At 53.0% G+C, this 15,296-nt stretch overlaps 1 protein-coding gene across 1 annotated transcript; it reads left to right on the top strand.

The window, feature by feature from the left end:
* The first annotated feature begins 1,873 nt into the window (after positions 1–1,873).
* On the top strand, positions 1,874–15,096 carry LOC134016201 (zinc finger protein 516-like). The gene is made up of 5 exons (XM_062455595.1): positions 1,874–4,297; positions 6,651–8,042; positions 10,420–10,524; positions 11,135–11,223; positions 12,664–15,096. Exons 1-5 carry the CDS (start codon positions 2,497–2,499, stop codon positions 12,721–12,723), a joined length of 3,447 nt encoding a protein of 1,148 aa, XP_062311579.1. The 5' UTR covers positions 1,874–2,496; the 3' UTR covers positions 12,724–15,096.
* Positions 15,097–15,296: the final 200 nt, after the last annotated feature.

Below are 15,296 nucleotides of genomic sequence, written 5' to 3'. Positions count from 1 at the left end.
AATGTTATTCTGAGGAAGCCAGCAATGTAAGATGTCAGTCAGGCTGGTTCGGAGACCTTCATCTCCCCTATGTGACGTCAAGACAGGCCCTTTCCAGCATGTCCGCTCCCAGTGTCAAGGGGTGTCAAGCGTTCTGACTGGGGATTCTCCTCTCTCTCTGGGTGCCTGTTCTCCTGTGACTGTTTGTCTGTGGAGACAGTGACTGACTGTGGAGACAGGAATGACTGTGAGACAGTGACTGACTGTGGAGACAGTGACTGACTGGAGACAGTGACTGACTGTGGAGGACAGGGAATGACTGTGGAGACAGTGAATGAAGTGAGACTGTGGACTGACTGTGGAGAGAAGAGTTGAGAGGACTCAGTCTCTTGAAAGCCGTGTGGTGTTCGGCCATTTTAGGTGTAGTTAAAAATGAAACTGCACTTCAAGGTTTAGTCTGTTACCTTCCCTTATCTGTAGTTGACACACACACACACACACCTACACCATCCGCTTACGATTAGGCTCAATTATCCACTTATAATACTGTAAGTCGCTCTGGATAAGAGCGTCTGCTAAAAATGACTAAATGTAAATAATTATAATTACAGTCAGCTTATAGGGGGAGTGATGATCGCTGGATGACATATAGAGGATCCAAGAGCAGCATATGTCCATCATATCTCTCTCTCTCTATATCTGTCCATCCCTCTCTCTCTCTTCTGTCCATCATAGCCTGCCTTTGTCTCTCAGAATGTTTCTGTCTCCTAGTCTTTGTCTTTGTCTTTCTTTCTCATTTTGAATTGTTTTCTTCCTGTTCTTTTGTGATTCCCTTTCTCCTTCCCCAGTCTCTCCCTCTCTCCACTCTGGCTGTTGAGTGGGCAAAAGAGAAAGCAAACTGTCAGAAGAGTTACTTCCTGTTGTGTGCTTATGATCGCAGTCATGAGATTGTGGCAGTTGAAGCATGTGTGTGTGTGTGTGTGGGTGTGTGTGTGTTTCTTTGTGTGAGAAAGAGGGGAGGGGTTTGGGAGTGTGCGTGTGTTTCTGTGTGTGCGAGAGAGGGGATGGTTCTTTGTGTGTGTGTTTTTCTCTGCGTGTGTGAGAGTGGATGGGGTCTGTGTGTGTTTGTGTGAGCAAGAGGGGAGGGGTCTGTGTGTGTGTGTGTGCATAAAAGGGGAGGGATGTGTGTGTGTGTGTGTGAGAGAGAGAGAGAGAGAGAGAGAGAGAGAGAGAGAGAGAGAGAGAGAGAGAGAGAGAGAGAGAGAGAGAGAGAGAGAGAGAGAGAGAGAGGGGGGGGGGGTGTGTAGTGGCTGTGCTGATTGAGCCGATCTAACCTATCTCTCTCCCTGCTACGCCGTGCGTTGCAGTTGTGTAAAAAAGTGTTGACTCAGCCAGTGTGGCGTCATGGCCGGACACACACACACACACACACACACACACACACACCCACACACACACACACAAACACAAAAACACACACACACACATACAGGCAGGCAGACATGTCTGATGCATGTCTTAACAGACATGCATCAGACCCCTCTACACATGTTCAGGTTCTTTTGACAAGAGGCAGTATGCAAATGTTGAACAGATCCCTGTTGCTGTCGCTTTGTCTCTTCAACAGGGCTAACACTTTCTCTTTGTCTCCTCTCTCTCTCTCTCTCTCTCTCTCTCTCTCTCTCTCTCTCTCTCTCTCTCTCTCTCTCTCTCTCTCTCTCTCTCTTTCCATCTCTCACCATGCTCTTCTATCTCTTTCACCCCCTCATTCGCCCCCACTCCATCCCCCACTCTCTCTCTATGTAACTGTCGGTCTCTCTCTCCCTCCCTCTTTTTCACTCTCTCTCTCTCCCTCCCTCTTTTTCACTCTCCCTCTCTCCCTCTCTGTCTCTCCCACAGATTGGTGTTATGTGAGTGAGGACAGTGCTCTCCAATACCAAGTCCTTTCTGCTACTGATGAGCTGATAACCAAAGCCAGAGACCAGCTTGAGAAGACGTGTGCAGAAATCAGCGCTGACACCAACTCCACAGAGGCCTGCTACCCAGGGAGACAGCCACCAGAGAGTACAGACACACAGCAACAGCTAGATGGCCTGATGGATGTTAGTGTATACCACAACTGATTGTGTTTGACTTAAAGCTGGCTACAGTGCCTACGGTACTAGCAAAATAGCAGGTCTGTTCGTTGTCACTGAGGTTCACTTATAGGGCGATCTAAATAAAGATGGATGTATGGCTGTGGTTCTCCTGACAGGAGAAAGTTAACTTGGGGTTCAGGCATTAACTGTAGCCCTATTAAAGCGAGCCACCCTTCAGGATAGAGAGCCTTAAGAAACACAGATACTGACAGATAGAGCTATATGAGCATCTGCAGATAGCATTGGGTTCAGAGTTAGCAAGCTAGCAGAATTAGCGTGCTAGCAGAGTTAGCAAGCTAGCAGAGTTAGCTGGCTAGCACAGTTAAAGAGCTAGCTGATTTAGCTTGCTAGCCGGCTTGGGGGAGGAGAACAGAGCACCATGAGCTCCAGAGATAGCGGTGAAGAGGTTATGATGGAGGCCCAGCCTAGCCTGGAGGAAGAAGACATGGATGGAGGAGAAGGAGGGGAGGCTAGCCCAACCGAGGCAGAGCCGGGAGAAGGTGGCGAAGACAAGGCTGTGGCGTACGACTGTAACGTATGCGGTCGTAGCTTCCCTTTCCAAAGCTCTCTGTCGCAGCACATGAGACGCCACACGGGGGCACGGCCTTATAAGTGCCCCTACTGTGACCACCGAGCCTCTCAGAAGGGCAATCTGAAGGTACACATCCGCAGCCACAAACTGGGCACGCTCATCAGCCACCACCCCGAGGAGGATGAGGAGGGGCCAGAGGAGGAAGAGGAGGAGGGCTCAGAGGAAGTGGGCGTGTCCGAGGGCCTGGAGGGCGGCACCAGCCCCACGAAGAGCAGCTCTGCCTGTAACCGCGTGGTCAACGGCGACAGCTCTGAGGAGAGCCGAAGGAAAGTGGCGGCAAGGGGCGTGAAGAGGGAGAGGTCGTCGGAGCGGCGGCCATACCGCTGTCGCCTGTGCGGCTTCGAAACTCCGAGAGAAGACCAGCTCCTGAGCCACATCGAGAAAGTTCACATCACGGCCGACACCGACGACCCGGACACTCCCCAGAGCCAGGGGGAGACGGAGACTGGGGGGGAGGCCGGTGGGGAGGCCGTGGGGGAGGTCATCCAGACCGACGGGACTTTCCCGTGTGAGACCTGCGGCCAGGTGTTCACCCAGGCTTGGTTCCTCAAGTCCCACATGAAGAAACACGCCGGGATCCTGGAGCACTGCTGCAAGGTGTGCGGCCGTCGCTTCCGAGAGGCCTGGTTCCTCAAGTCCCACATGAAGACCCACAACAGCTCCAAGTCCTCGGCCAGGAGCAGGCCCAAGGTCGAGTCGGAACCTCCTGCCACTATCAACGACGTGGCCCAGGGCCCTGAGGTCTCTCTAGGCACGGCAGGCCTGGGCCTCAGCCTATACCAGATCTGCTCCAAGTGTGGGAACATGTTCCATGACAGGGAGAGCCTCAGGGCCCATGAAAAGGTCCACAGTGTGGGGTACATCCACCTGACCCAGACCCAGAAGCATGACCAGGAGGACGTCCCTGCCGCTAAGAGACTCCTTCTGGACTACCTCAACCTCCAGCCAGCCTTGGACCCCTCCGAACCCTCAAAGGAGACCCCTCAGCTGGGCTACAGGATCCCTGAGCTGGACCCGGTCTGCAGCTACCAGGCCTGGCAGCTGGCCACGCGAGGCCGGGTCCTGCAGCCCCTGGAGGTGGGGCTTAAGTCCGGGGACCGGAACCCGGGTGACGAGGCCCTGTCCGGGGCGGCCGTGGTCTACGAGAAGGAGAGCAGCCGTTTCGTCCTGAAGGGCCAGGAGCGACGCGGCTCAGCCCGACGCGGCAGCGCCAGCAACCACTCCCCGGGCGACCACACCCCGGAGAGCCTGAGCGACTCGGAGTACCGTCCGTCCTCGCGCCAGGAGCGCCGCCGCTCTTCTCAGAGCCAGAAGTCCAATGAGTGCTTCGAGTGCGGGAAGGTGTTCCGGAGTCGCCACCAGATGGTCGTGCACCAGCGCGTGCACCTACGCAGGGATGGGGGTGGCCGGGGGTCGTCCGGCGGGGAGAGGGCCGGAAGGGGGGACAGATGGGGGTCTACCAGTGACCCGGAGTCTGGTTCCCCAAGTAGACCAAGCACCCCTGGTTATGGAGACTCCCCCCCGCCCACCTCAGCCCTGGGAGAAAACGGAGCCGCCATGGGTACTGCCAACCCTGGAACACTGACAGGTCAGTGTGTTATTTATACTTTTAATGTTATTTCATTTACCCTCTTTTTACATTAAGTTAGGTGATTAAGTTAGCTTATTTGAAATGCAGTGTCTCTTATACAAACTAAACTGTCGATGTTAAGTAGAGGTCAGGTTCTGGGAATGTGTAAAATACATGATGTGGCTACTTCCTGTTCAGATCTCTCCAACTAACTGACTCTGACAGTCAGTTAGCAGCCAACATCTGCTGCTGAAACTCCTATTGTGCAGATAGCCCCCGCCTCCACCACAGAGTGGTAATGGGAGACAGGAGACACCTAGTGGCCAGAGGCGAAAGTACACCTCTCATGTTCTTCAGTAAACACACCATATACATAAACAACATTAAATCATGTTGGGTCGTTACATTCTCATTACTATAAACTCGCTCTGCTGAAAAGAAAAAAAAAATGTTTTCCAAAGCAGAGCCAGGATGAAATATAGATTGCTGGATTGATGAAAGCCAGTGCTTTGAAAACGGGTACACAATAGCAGGGAGAATTTTAGGAATGCCTGTCATTTTTTTTTCAACTTTCCACCACATCGAAATAAAAGTCCTCGCACTTCAGTCATGGGAGATGCAATCTTATCCTATGAGAGACGACCATCTGGAATGCTGTGGTTCCCTAGGTTACTGTGTGAAGTGTGTGTTGATGTCGGGGTGTAACTTGTTGAAGGATGTGTGTGTCGTCAGGTTCGTGCACTGCTGTGTGATCAGAGCCATGCACCCCTGTCCTCCCTGGTGGTTTAGCATGAAATAGAAGCTCTTCCTCCTTCTGCGAGCAGTGTGCTATTTCAGCTCTTCCTGGGCCAGGAAACCCCCCTCTTATCGGTGTCTGAATGTGCTTTAGCTTTTTTTAAATGAAAATCTCAAAATCAGTCACCCTCTTTTCCTTTTAGCTCTCAGCTGGAAGTAACAAGCTGGCAGTCAGACTAATGGTGGCTACTTACTGGAGGATGGTAGTGCTTGACAAGGCTGTGGCATTTGTTTCACACTTTTGACTGTTGTGAGCCAGTGTTATGATAAATACTGCTCTTTTCCCCAGAAGGGGGTGGTGTCCACTTCCTGATTTGCTTTCTATGTACAATAATAGTTCTCTCTCTCTTTTTCTCGTTGTATAAGTTTAACATTAAGGGTCGAGTTAAAGATTCCATTCTAGAAGTCAGCTCGGCCGTTCCAGAATCCGTTTCTCCGTTTCTAGATCCGCTCCCAGATGTAGGGATGGCACCCTCGCGAGGTCAGGGGGCATGAGGTCAGCTCCTCCCCCAGAGTCCGCCTGCCTGTCCGTCTCCTGCCCTCCAAAGCTACTTACCTAATCCTCGCTGACGCCACCTGCCAGCCAGTCACCCATGCTCGCGCCATACACACACACAATTACACACATACAACACACACACACTCCTCTCCAGGTCTAAGGGATTGTTTTATTTATAGAGGGAGATTCTTGATGGAGGTGCACTTAGAGGACACAAACAGTCAGATAAACCTGGTCAGTGACACTGATCTGTTCAGACCTGCTCTCAAGGTCAGCGTTCAGCGCTGAGTGTTGTTCATGATGTTCATAGCAGACATAAATAATGCCCAGCTGGCTCAGCTGGTCACATGCAGATGACATGCGGGGTGAAGGGATGCTGTGACCACTGGCTTGGCAGACTGACCCCTGTCTCTGAGTAATACCACACACACACACACACACACACACACACACACACACACACACACACACAGACAAGAAGGAAAGAAGGAATGGACGAAGAAAGGTGGAATGATCCAAATAAAAGAAGGAAGGAAGGAAGTTTTTCAGAGGGATTTGAAGCGGGCCGAAGGTCCTCTCACTTCCTGTTCTCAGGGCCTGACTGTGCTCCACCATGCCCTCTGAGTCCTCCACATTCCAGCCTGACTGTGTGGATGTGTGATGGTGGCCAGTCCAACACAGTACACAGATGCCACCTAGTGGCGAACCGTGGTGATTACACCACAGAGTCCTGACTGGAGTTTAGTCATCACTGAATTATAAGAGATGCTGTCTGATGACACACTGTTATAAATCTGTAGATTGAACATATTTTCTAAATGAAGGGTTGAGAAAAATAATTTTGATATGATTGAGCTGAAACACTTGGTCGTAGGTTTCTGGCATTTAGAATTTCATGTTACAGTAATACTCGCCCTCTGGTGGCCATGAAGAAACATCTTTGTTTTCAGGATTCAGTGTGGATATTTGTTTGCGCCGCTAAATTCTAACTGTTGAAGTTTCAAATCGATTGAGCATCATTTGTGTCCAATCTAACCGAACTCCCGCTGTGTCCTCCCTGTGTTCTCCTCCTTTCAGACATCAAGCCATACGTCTGCAGCCTGTGTGACTTTGTCACCCCGGAGTCCTCCGTCTTCCTGTCCCACGTCCGCCTGGTCCACACCCCGGACCCCCACACCCAGCCCAGCCCAGACCCCAGCCCCAGCCCCAGCTCCACCCTAGGGGGTCCAAGTGGCTACCCCAAGCTGAAGAAAGCCCTCCTCCAGGGGGGGACCCACTCCTCCTCCTCTGACCCCCACCCCTACCTCTCAGCCCGCACCCCCAGGGACAAGCGTCCCAGCCAGCCCCTCTCCCCGGCCGACCCCCTCCTCACCCCCGTGGACCTGTGTGTCAGAGAGGGAGGCCAACGGGGCCTGGCCCCCCAGGGGAAAGGCCCCCCCAGCCACAAGTGCTCTTTCTGCTCCCACAGCAGCCAGTACCCGGAGGTGCTGTGGATGCACCAGGCCGTGACCCACCGCATCAGCAGCACCTCCTCCACGCTGGCCCCCGCCTGGGCCCAGACGGCCCCCGCCAAGGGCCACAAAGACAAGCCCTCCTCCAGGCGACGCACCGGCCCCCCGCCCGTCCTGGAGGGGAAGGAGTGCCCCCCCCTGCCCCCCGTGGTCCGCACACCCCGCACCCGCCCCCCTGCGGCGGGGGCGCCCAAGAAGGACGGCGAGTCAAACGCCCCGCCCGGTGCCGCCTCTTCGTCCTCTTCGCCGGCCTCGTCCGCCTCCTTGTCCTCGCGGAGGTCGTCCTCCGGGGCTGCCCAGGGCCCGCGCCCCTCCCAGCGGCCTGCAGGGGGCAGGGTGGCAGAGGCCCAGACCTCACGCTCCAGACCCAAGGTGGAGATGTATCCCCGGGCCTCCTCCTCTTCCTCATCTGCTGGCTCCCTGGAGAAGAGCAGGGGCTCCTCCCAGCGGTCTTCCACGACCTCCAGCCCCAGCACGGTGTCTGGGTCCGGGGCCCGGCTCCTGGACCGATACATGCTGCCTCAGGAGGGCCTGGGCTTCATGCTCTCCAGCAAGCACGGCCTGGCAGAGTACAACCGGGCTCAGACCTCTGCTCAGAACCACAGCCAGTCCAAGACCGGCTCCTTTCACCCCAAGTCCAAGTCCCAGTCTAAGTCTCAGTCTCAGTCCCAGTCCCAGGCCCAGTCTAAGTCCCAGTCTAAGTCCCAGGCCCAGTCCCAGTCTAGGACTGCCAGTAGGCCTGCTACCCACAGCAGCAGCTATGGTGCCTCCCAGCCACACAGGGGCGCTCACAACACCCCTTCCTCTTCTCCCGTGCCCCGTGGAGGCATGGAACAAGAGATGATGACTGAGACTACTCCTATAGACATCCTCAGCTTCCTAAAGAACTACAACCCCCATGAGCTGGCGGCCCTCTACCACCGCTGGGGATCGGCCAATCCCATGCTGGATCCAACAGGTAAGGGGCGGGGCTGAGGCAGCCAGACCTTAGCCTGTTTAGCTGTGTTTTCTATATCTGCAGATCGGAGGGTTTGCTTGTTTTACTTTACAGTAGTAATAATAAAACAGGGCAACAGTCACTAACATGAATCATTTTAGCCTAATAAAATACACCTCATATAATTGACAGCTGATGTTAAATATACAGCTGGACTGGACTATGATTACTTGTCGGGGCCATAAACACACACACACACATGCCCACACACACTCCATCTGGCAGCTAAAGAGCCTCTATCTGGGGCAGTGTGTGTGTGTGTGTTTTGCCAGTGCGAGACGGGCAGGAACCTTTGTGTCGGTGGGGTCTGGGAGGCACGCCTGGCCTCCTCCTCCACTCTCCCAGAAAGCTGTCAGGAAGGGTTTAGGTCTCGACTCACTCTGCTCATCCTCTCCTCCAGAGAGAGATGGAGGGAGGGAGGGACGGAGGAGGACAGGGAGACATATTTACAGAGTAAATATGCAGAGAGAGAAAGAGAGATGGAAAGAAAGGGGAAGAGAGGCAGCGAGAGAGAGAAAGACGGAGAGAGAGAGAGAGAGAGAGAGAGAGAGAGAGAAAGGGAAAGGAAAACAGAGAGAGAGAGAGAGAGAGAGGCAAAGAAAGAGAGAGGGAGAGAGGTCGACAGAGAGATGAGACGTAATCATTAAGCCAGCAGCTGTTTCAGAAATGGTCATTATAGACCAACCTCCATATTTGCCTGTTTCCCTGTGTTCTCCTAAGGTCAAGTGGGCCTGTTTAACACACACAGCTGGTCCGCTCGCGCCCGGGGTCCGAGACCCCCCTCCCCACCTCCACCACCGCCCCGCCCTCCCAGCCCCCCCCCCCCCCCCCCCAGCCCTGCCATGCCATCCCTGGCCCCCCAGCCGGCCTCCTTCCGACCGGCACTCACTCAGACACAGCCCTTTGAGTCACATGCTGTAAAGTGACCTTTTTTTGAGCAGGCGAGGGATTTTGTATTTGTGCCAGTGTGTGTGAGCGAGTGTGTGTTGGGAGGGATAGAGGCAGTGTATCCAGAGGCCAGGACCAGACCTGCCAGACACACTCTCTGTCACCTCTCTTCCTCTCCTCCTCTCCTTCGCTCTTCCTCTCCTGTCCTCCAGTCCTCCTGTCCCCTGCCCTCCAGTCTGTAGCTCCCGCGGGCACGGCTCAGGTATATGCCACCCAGCACCGGGGGGGAGCGGGAGGGGAGGGGGTGGGGGGGAGTGCCCAGGTGTGTGTGGCAGGGAAGAGGTCATAGGGGGGGGGGGGGGGGGGGTCGCATATGGATGATGGAATAGCTCTGGTCTCTGTGACCTGCCTGTCTCCCTGCTGTCTCTCTGCATCCTGAGGCCCATACACACACATTTACACACACACACACACACCTGACATGTGACACGCGGGTGGTGAAGCGGGCACATCCCAGCCGGGGTGTTTTAATTGGCTGTAATTTATGCATGGTGTGTATGTGTGTGTGTGCTGTCAGGCACTGAGATGATGGTGTGTGACAGATGCAGTGCAGCCTCAGGAGAGAGACGCACGTAATGACACATTAGACATACTAATGATGCCTTACCCTCTCTCTCTCTCTCTCTCTCTCTCTCTCTCTCTCTCTCTCTCTCTCTCTCTCTCTCTCTCTCTCTCTCTCCCTCCGTCCCTTGCGTCCATGCCCTCTCCAGCCACATCTACCCTTCTCTGGCCTGGTGCTCTCTTCGTCATGTCATCCCTCGTTCCTCTGCTCCTCACACACACCTCCACATCATCCCTCCATCCCTCCTCTCTCCCCAGGCCCTCTGATGAGAGATCTGCTGTGTTCCACTGCACGGTCGACCTTATCCCCACCTTATCCCTCTCTCTCTCTCTCTCTCTCTCTCTCTCTCTCTCTCTCTCTCTGGAGAGACTATCACCACTCTAGGCTATGCTATCTCTTATCTGTGACTCATCTCTGGTATCCAACAGTCTCTCTGCTGTATATCTTCACGCTCGGTCAGAGACACAGATCAAACATCAAGTCTTTGAGGCATATTTGATTTACCTGAGTGGGCTGGTTTAGGACTGTTCTGGTTGTGCAATCGTACTGGGTGACCTGAATCAAGTGCACGCAAACTAATAACCCCACATACAGTATGAATGCAGGGATTTGTAGGTTTAACCATGGGGGCAGGTGTCGGGATTTTTATTTTACCCATTTTGTCCAGATTTGTAGTTCCGCCCTGTCTTCCTGTGCTGTATGAATGCAGGGATTTGTAGTTTAACCATGGGGGCAGGTGTAGGGATTTGTAGTTTACCCATGTTGTCCGGATTTGTAGTTCCGCCCTGTCTTCCTGTGCTGTGTTGACCCAGGCTGTGTGTTCCACAGGGATGCTGCGTTCTCTGATGGGCCAAGGAGAGTACGGCTGTCAGGAGTGTGGGAAGAGCTTCAGCCAAGCGAGCCTGCTCCGCCTACACATGAGGTCGCACGCAGGTAAAACATGGCGCCCGCACACACACGCACGCACACGCTTCCTCGCCGTCAGACTGGACGGCGGTGACAGGAGCAAGCAGAGTTAAGTAGCAGCTTTATGGAGAGTGTGAAGGATGTGTGAAGGATGTGTAGCTTAGCCTCTGATTCAAAGTGACAGGGGCCAAATGGTTAGTGATGCAGCGATAGTTCTCACCACACACACACATACACACACGTACTATCTTTCTCGGTTTCTCCCTTGCCCCCCCCCCCCCCCACACACACACACAGACACACAAAGAGGCATGTGAAGGCAGCTGTAATTAATGTTGTCAGCGCTGGACGTGCTGCTGGTGGATGGGCGCGGGCAGAAAGGCCAGTCACCCCGAGGCCTGCATTAGCATGGAGGTGTCACGCCGAATCTCTGGCTGCTCGCCAGCACGCTGACGCCTGTCTCTGACTCGCCCCTGCTACTGCTGTGTGTGTCTGTGTGTGTGTGTGTGTGTGTCTGCTTTGAGGCCTCGTCTTACTAATGTAGCCACTCCTATTGAACCAGACCCCCTTATCTCCCTCTCCGTTTCCCTGCCATCCCTTCCTCCCTCTCCTCTCCTCCCCTACCTGTCGTCTGCAGGTCATGACGGAGTCCAACGAGGTTCGGACGCTCACACCTCTTCCTCCTCCTCCTCCTCTTCCTCCTCCTCCACAGAGCCTCCCAAACAGGTATAACGACACACACACCCCCCCCCCCCCCACGCGCGCGTGCGCACGCACACGCCCAGACACACCCTGTGCCCGAGTCCCCCGGACAGATGGGGTGCACGCCCGGCCCCTGTCAAGGCGTTCCAGCCCCGACACGGTTCGTCTTCACCTCCGCACCGGTGCAACGTTATCGGAGGGAGCCATACGGAGAAGGAGAGACGGAGGAGGAGAACGGGTTGGGGGAAGGATAGAGGGAGAAGCAGAGGGGGAAACAGAGGAGTGATAGGATCAGAGAGAGATCGAAAAGAAGAAAACATGAGTATATAGAGAGAGAAATAGAGAGAGAGAGTGGAGTAAATCTGGAGCGCTGTGACATTCGGGGGAGCGGCAGGTCTGTGTGTCGCTCCTCTATCTTCCTGCATCATCCCTCCCAGTGCTCAGCGCACGCTATGAATGATGGGCGAGCGAGCGCCGTCAGAGGCCAATTAGATGTAGTGTTGGTGCTTCTTTACGGCCAGACTAACCTTTCCTGTAATTTACTGCACTGCTCAGCCAGCCAGCCAGCCGGCTCACACTTTCTGCTCGCAGGATGACGTTGTGGAGGTGCTCTCCTGTCTCTCTCTCTCTCTCTTTCTTTCTTTCTTTCTTTCTCCCTCTCTTGCTTTTCTCTCTTGTGTATATCTCTCTCCTTCCCTCCTTTGTGTTTATCTCTCTCTTTTTGCCTTTGCTCCCTTTCATCCTCTCGTTCCCTCTCTCCCCCTTTCTCCCTCCCTCCCTCCCTCCCTCCCTCCTCCCTCCCGCCCTCCCTCCCTCCCTCCCTCCCTCCCCTACTTCCCTCCCTCCCTCCATCCTGTCTCATCTTGCCGTACCTTCATCTCCTTTTAGATCTGTGTGATTAATTGAGTCTTTTTTTGTTGTTCCTTCCCCACCACGCTATTATGATGTATGATAGCGGCCATCTTTCCTGTCTCTTTTTCTGGGGGAGGTGGGAGGGGATGGGGGGGGGGCGCTGGGAGTCATTTGTTTCCCTGTTTGATATTCTTCCATTTATCAAATGATAATTAGGTGCAATTAAATGGCAATCTCATTTGTTTTGTTCAGGTGTGCGTTGCTTATTTATGCACTGGTGTCTGTGCCATTGTAGGTCACTCTAATTAGAGGGGAGGGTGTGTGTGTGTGTGGGGGTGGAAATAGGGGGGTACTGATTGAGAGATAGAAAAAGAGAAATGGAGAACAGTAGGACTAGATACAAGGTCTGAATGGAACAGCCAGGGAAGGTATCTCCTTCGAAAACACACTCACACGCGCACACACACTATTATCTTATCTGAGAGGAGCTTCGGTACTCCTGTTCAGTATTCAGCAGGATATCCGAATTCAGCTCGGTGACCTCTGATGCATGTGTGTTCTGTGTGAGGTCATCCCTAACCTCTGGCTGTGTATGTGTGTGTGTTCCTCCAGGTCAGGGATTGTCCGGCCACAGCCTCCTCTCGCGCTGAGCCCTTCAGAAAAGGAACCTGAAGATCCACAATGTCCAGCCCCCCCTTCTGCCCCTGCCTCAGCGACCCCCCCCCCCCCCACCACCATGCCAAGACGAACCCCCCCCCCCCCCCCGCCCGCCCCAAAGACAGAGCGCCCCTGAGAGCCACGCCTCTATAGACTCCGCCTTAGAGTGACTCTCAGCTGGCAACCTCTGACCTCCTAGCCCTTTAACCAGCTCCTCCGTGACCTCTAACAAGCTCCCCAATGACCTTTTGTGGAGCTCTGCTACGACCTTGAAACAAACCTCTCTTACGACCTCCAAAGAACTCTCCCGCGACCTTCAAAGGAGCTCTCCGACGACCTTCGAGACCATGAGGAACTAGGGCCACTGGGACATTCGCTGTGAGAGAGAAGACGTGACAAAGGAGAGTTGAAGAAGAGGAGAAAGAGAAGAGATGGGGAGGAGAAGAGGAGTGAAAGTGTGACTGTTAGTTCATCTGTGAACCCAGACACAGAGTTTGGCTTTGACACATCCCATGTCTTTACTCTGTGCTTGTCTTAGCTCAGGACTTTGATGCTTTACCCCTCTTCCTAGAGGCTCTGTGCGTACGTGCGTGTGTGTGTGTGTGTGTGTGGCCGAAGTGAAGTGACCACCCTGTAGTCTCTGATGACTGTTAGAAAAGGACAGGAGGGAGAGAGGGGTGGAGCGAAAGATGGAGAGAAAAAGGAGGGGAGAAAGAGGAGAGGGAACAAAGGGAAGAGAAGGAAGGAAAGAAAGAAAGAGGGGAGAGAGAAAGAGCGACAGACAGAGAGAGAAGGGAAAGAGAGGGATAAGAGAGTGTTGTCAGTTGGAGGATGTGGTTGCTTTCGTCTCGTTGAGTCCCCCTGAGCACAGGAAGTACTCCTACACACCAACACACACACCACACTTACACACACACTACACTTGTGCAAAAACACCTATGTCACACAGACAGACACATAGTACACACACACCAACCCACACATATTACACACACGGGGATTTTTGTAAGCTCACGGAATCAATGAATGAATATAGATCGAAGCGTGTGTGTGACTCCTTTAAAAAAAGTGGGTTATGTGTCCAGTATCTACGGTATTGTATTTGAAAGCAAGCTGCAAATCTGTAGCCATTGGTTATTTCAATATGCATACGGGATGCTGTGTTTGAACATGCCTACACGCATGTGTACATACTAGATAGAGAAAGAGGGTGTAGTCCTTATACTTGAATTGGAACCCTGTAGCCTACCTTGTAGACTGATCGTATGTAGTGCTGAGACTGAAGCTGTACGGAATAGCCCTTTAATGCAGAACCCTCTTGAATATTAATTTTCATTCCAAAGTGTGACTTAGCAGATGAGACCAGGATTCTAATGGAGAGAAAGGAGAGGGGACATAAGAGAGAGAGAGAGAGTGAGGGAAAGAGAGAGAGAGAAACAAAGAGTGTGTATGTGCGTGAATAGGTGTGTGTGTGTGTATTGTGTGGGTGCCGTTTTCCTACCGAACCCTTTACAGCATTAGAAACCAAATGACGTAACATCAGCACCTAGCCCAGCAGGGGCCTGTTTTAGACCCCTCATACTGACTGCTTAATCCCACCCTTGGTTGCCACCTGGTCTGCAGGAGCGGATGTGAATGTTTAATTATCGGTGCAGCTTAGGTCATCCATGTTTGTAGTTTTCTTTTTCTGGACTGTTGTTGCTATTATAGCAACAACAGCATAGATATCCATACTATATATATATATATATATATATATAGGTTATTTTTCCCGTGATGTTTTGGAAATATGACATTCCACAGCCTGTGCCAGGGGGAGCCTGGGGGGGGGGGGGGGGGGGGCAGGGCCTTCCTGAGACGCTTTTATACAGACGTGTTACTAGTGTGTTTATCAGTCTGTCTCTCTACTAAAGATGTTAGGAGTTCATAGCCTAGTGCATAGCCATGGTGCCCTACCCAGAGAGAGTGGCGGCAAGGGGGGTCCTGACTCATCTGTAAGGCACATGTCTTATTTGTGTTTTTGGATTATTATTATTATTATTATTATCGGTTATGAATTGCATTGTTTGTTGACAGTAGGAGATGATTTGAGTTGTGTTTTTGGTTGATATCTGTATTTATTATCATTTGATCTGGATGGAGGTGAGCAGTGGACTGGAGGATCTGTCTGGGTGGGTTGTATCTGGTCTGGTTTGTTTTGATAGGAAGATCTACCTCTGACCTGGCCTGGCCTAGCCTAGCCTAGCCTAGCCTGGTCTGATCTGATCTAGTCTGGTGTCATCTGATCAGGCTTGGCCTGGTCTGTCTTGGCCTGGCCTGGTACTGTTTGGTACATCATTTACGCACCTGTAATGTAATCATGTCCACAATAAAAGACTCACAATGGCACCTAATGATTTCCTCTTGTTTCTGTCTGCTGTCTCTGGACTTCCCTGTACTGTGATGGTCACTGAGATGGTACCATGATATCACCGTGAAGTCAGTGTGCTGGTACTGTCATGTCACTGCCATGTCACAGTGATGGCACTGTGGTGCCAGTGAGGTGCCAGTGAGGTGTCAGTGAGGTGTTTCTGTTAGTGACTGCAGTG

Source organism: Osmerus eperlanus, unplaced genomic scaffold (genome assembly GCF_963692335.1).
Source record: "Osmerus eperlanus unplaced genomic scaffold, fOsmEpe2.1 SCAFFOLD_715, whole genome shotgun sequence".
Lineage (NCBI taxonomy): Eukaryota > Metazoa > Chordata > Actinopteri > Osmeriformes > Osmeridae > Osmerus > Osmerus eperlanus.
The sequence above is the reverse complement of the archived record's forward strand: the minus strand, read 5'-3'. Positions and strand labels throughout refer to the sequence as shown.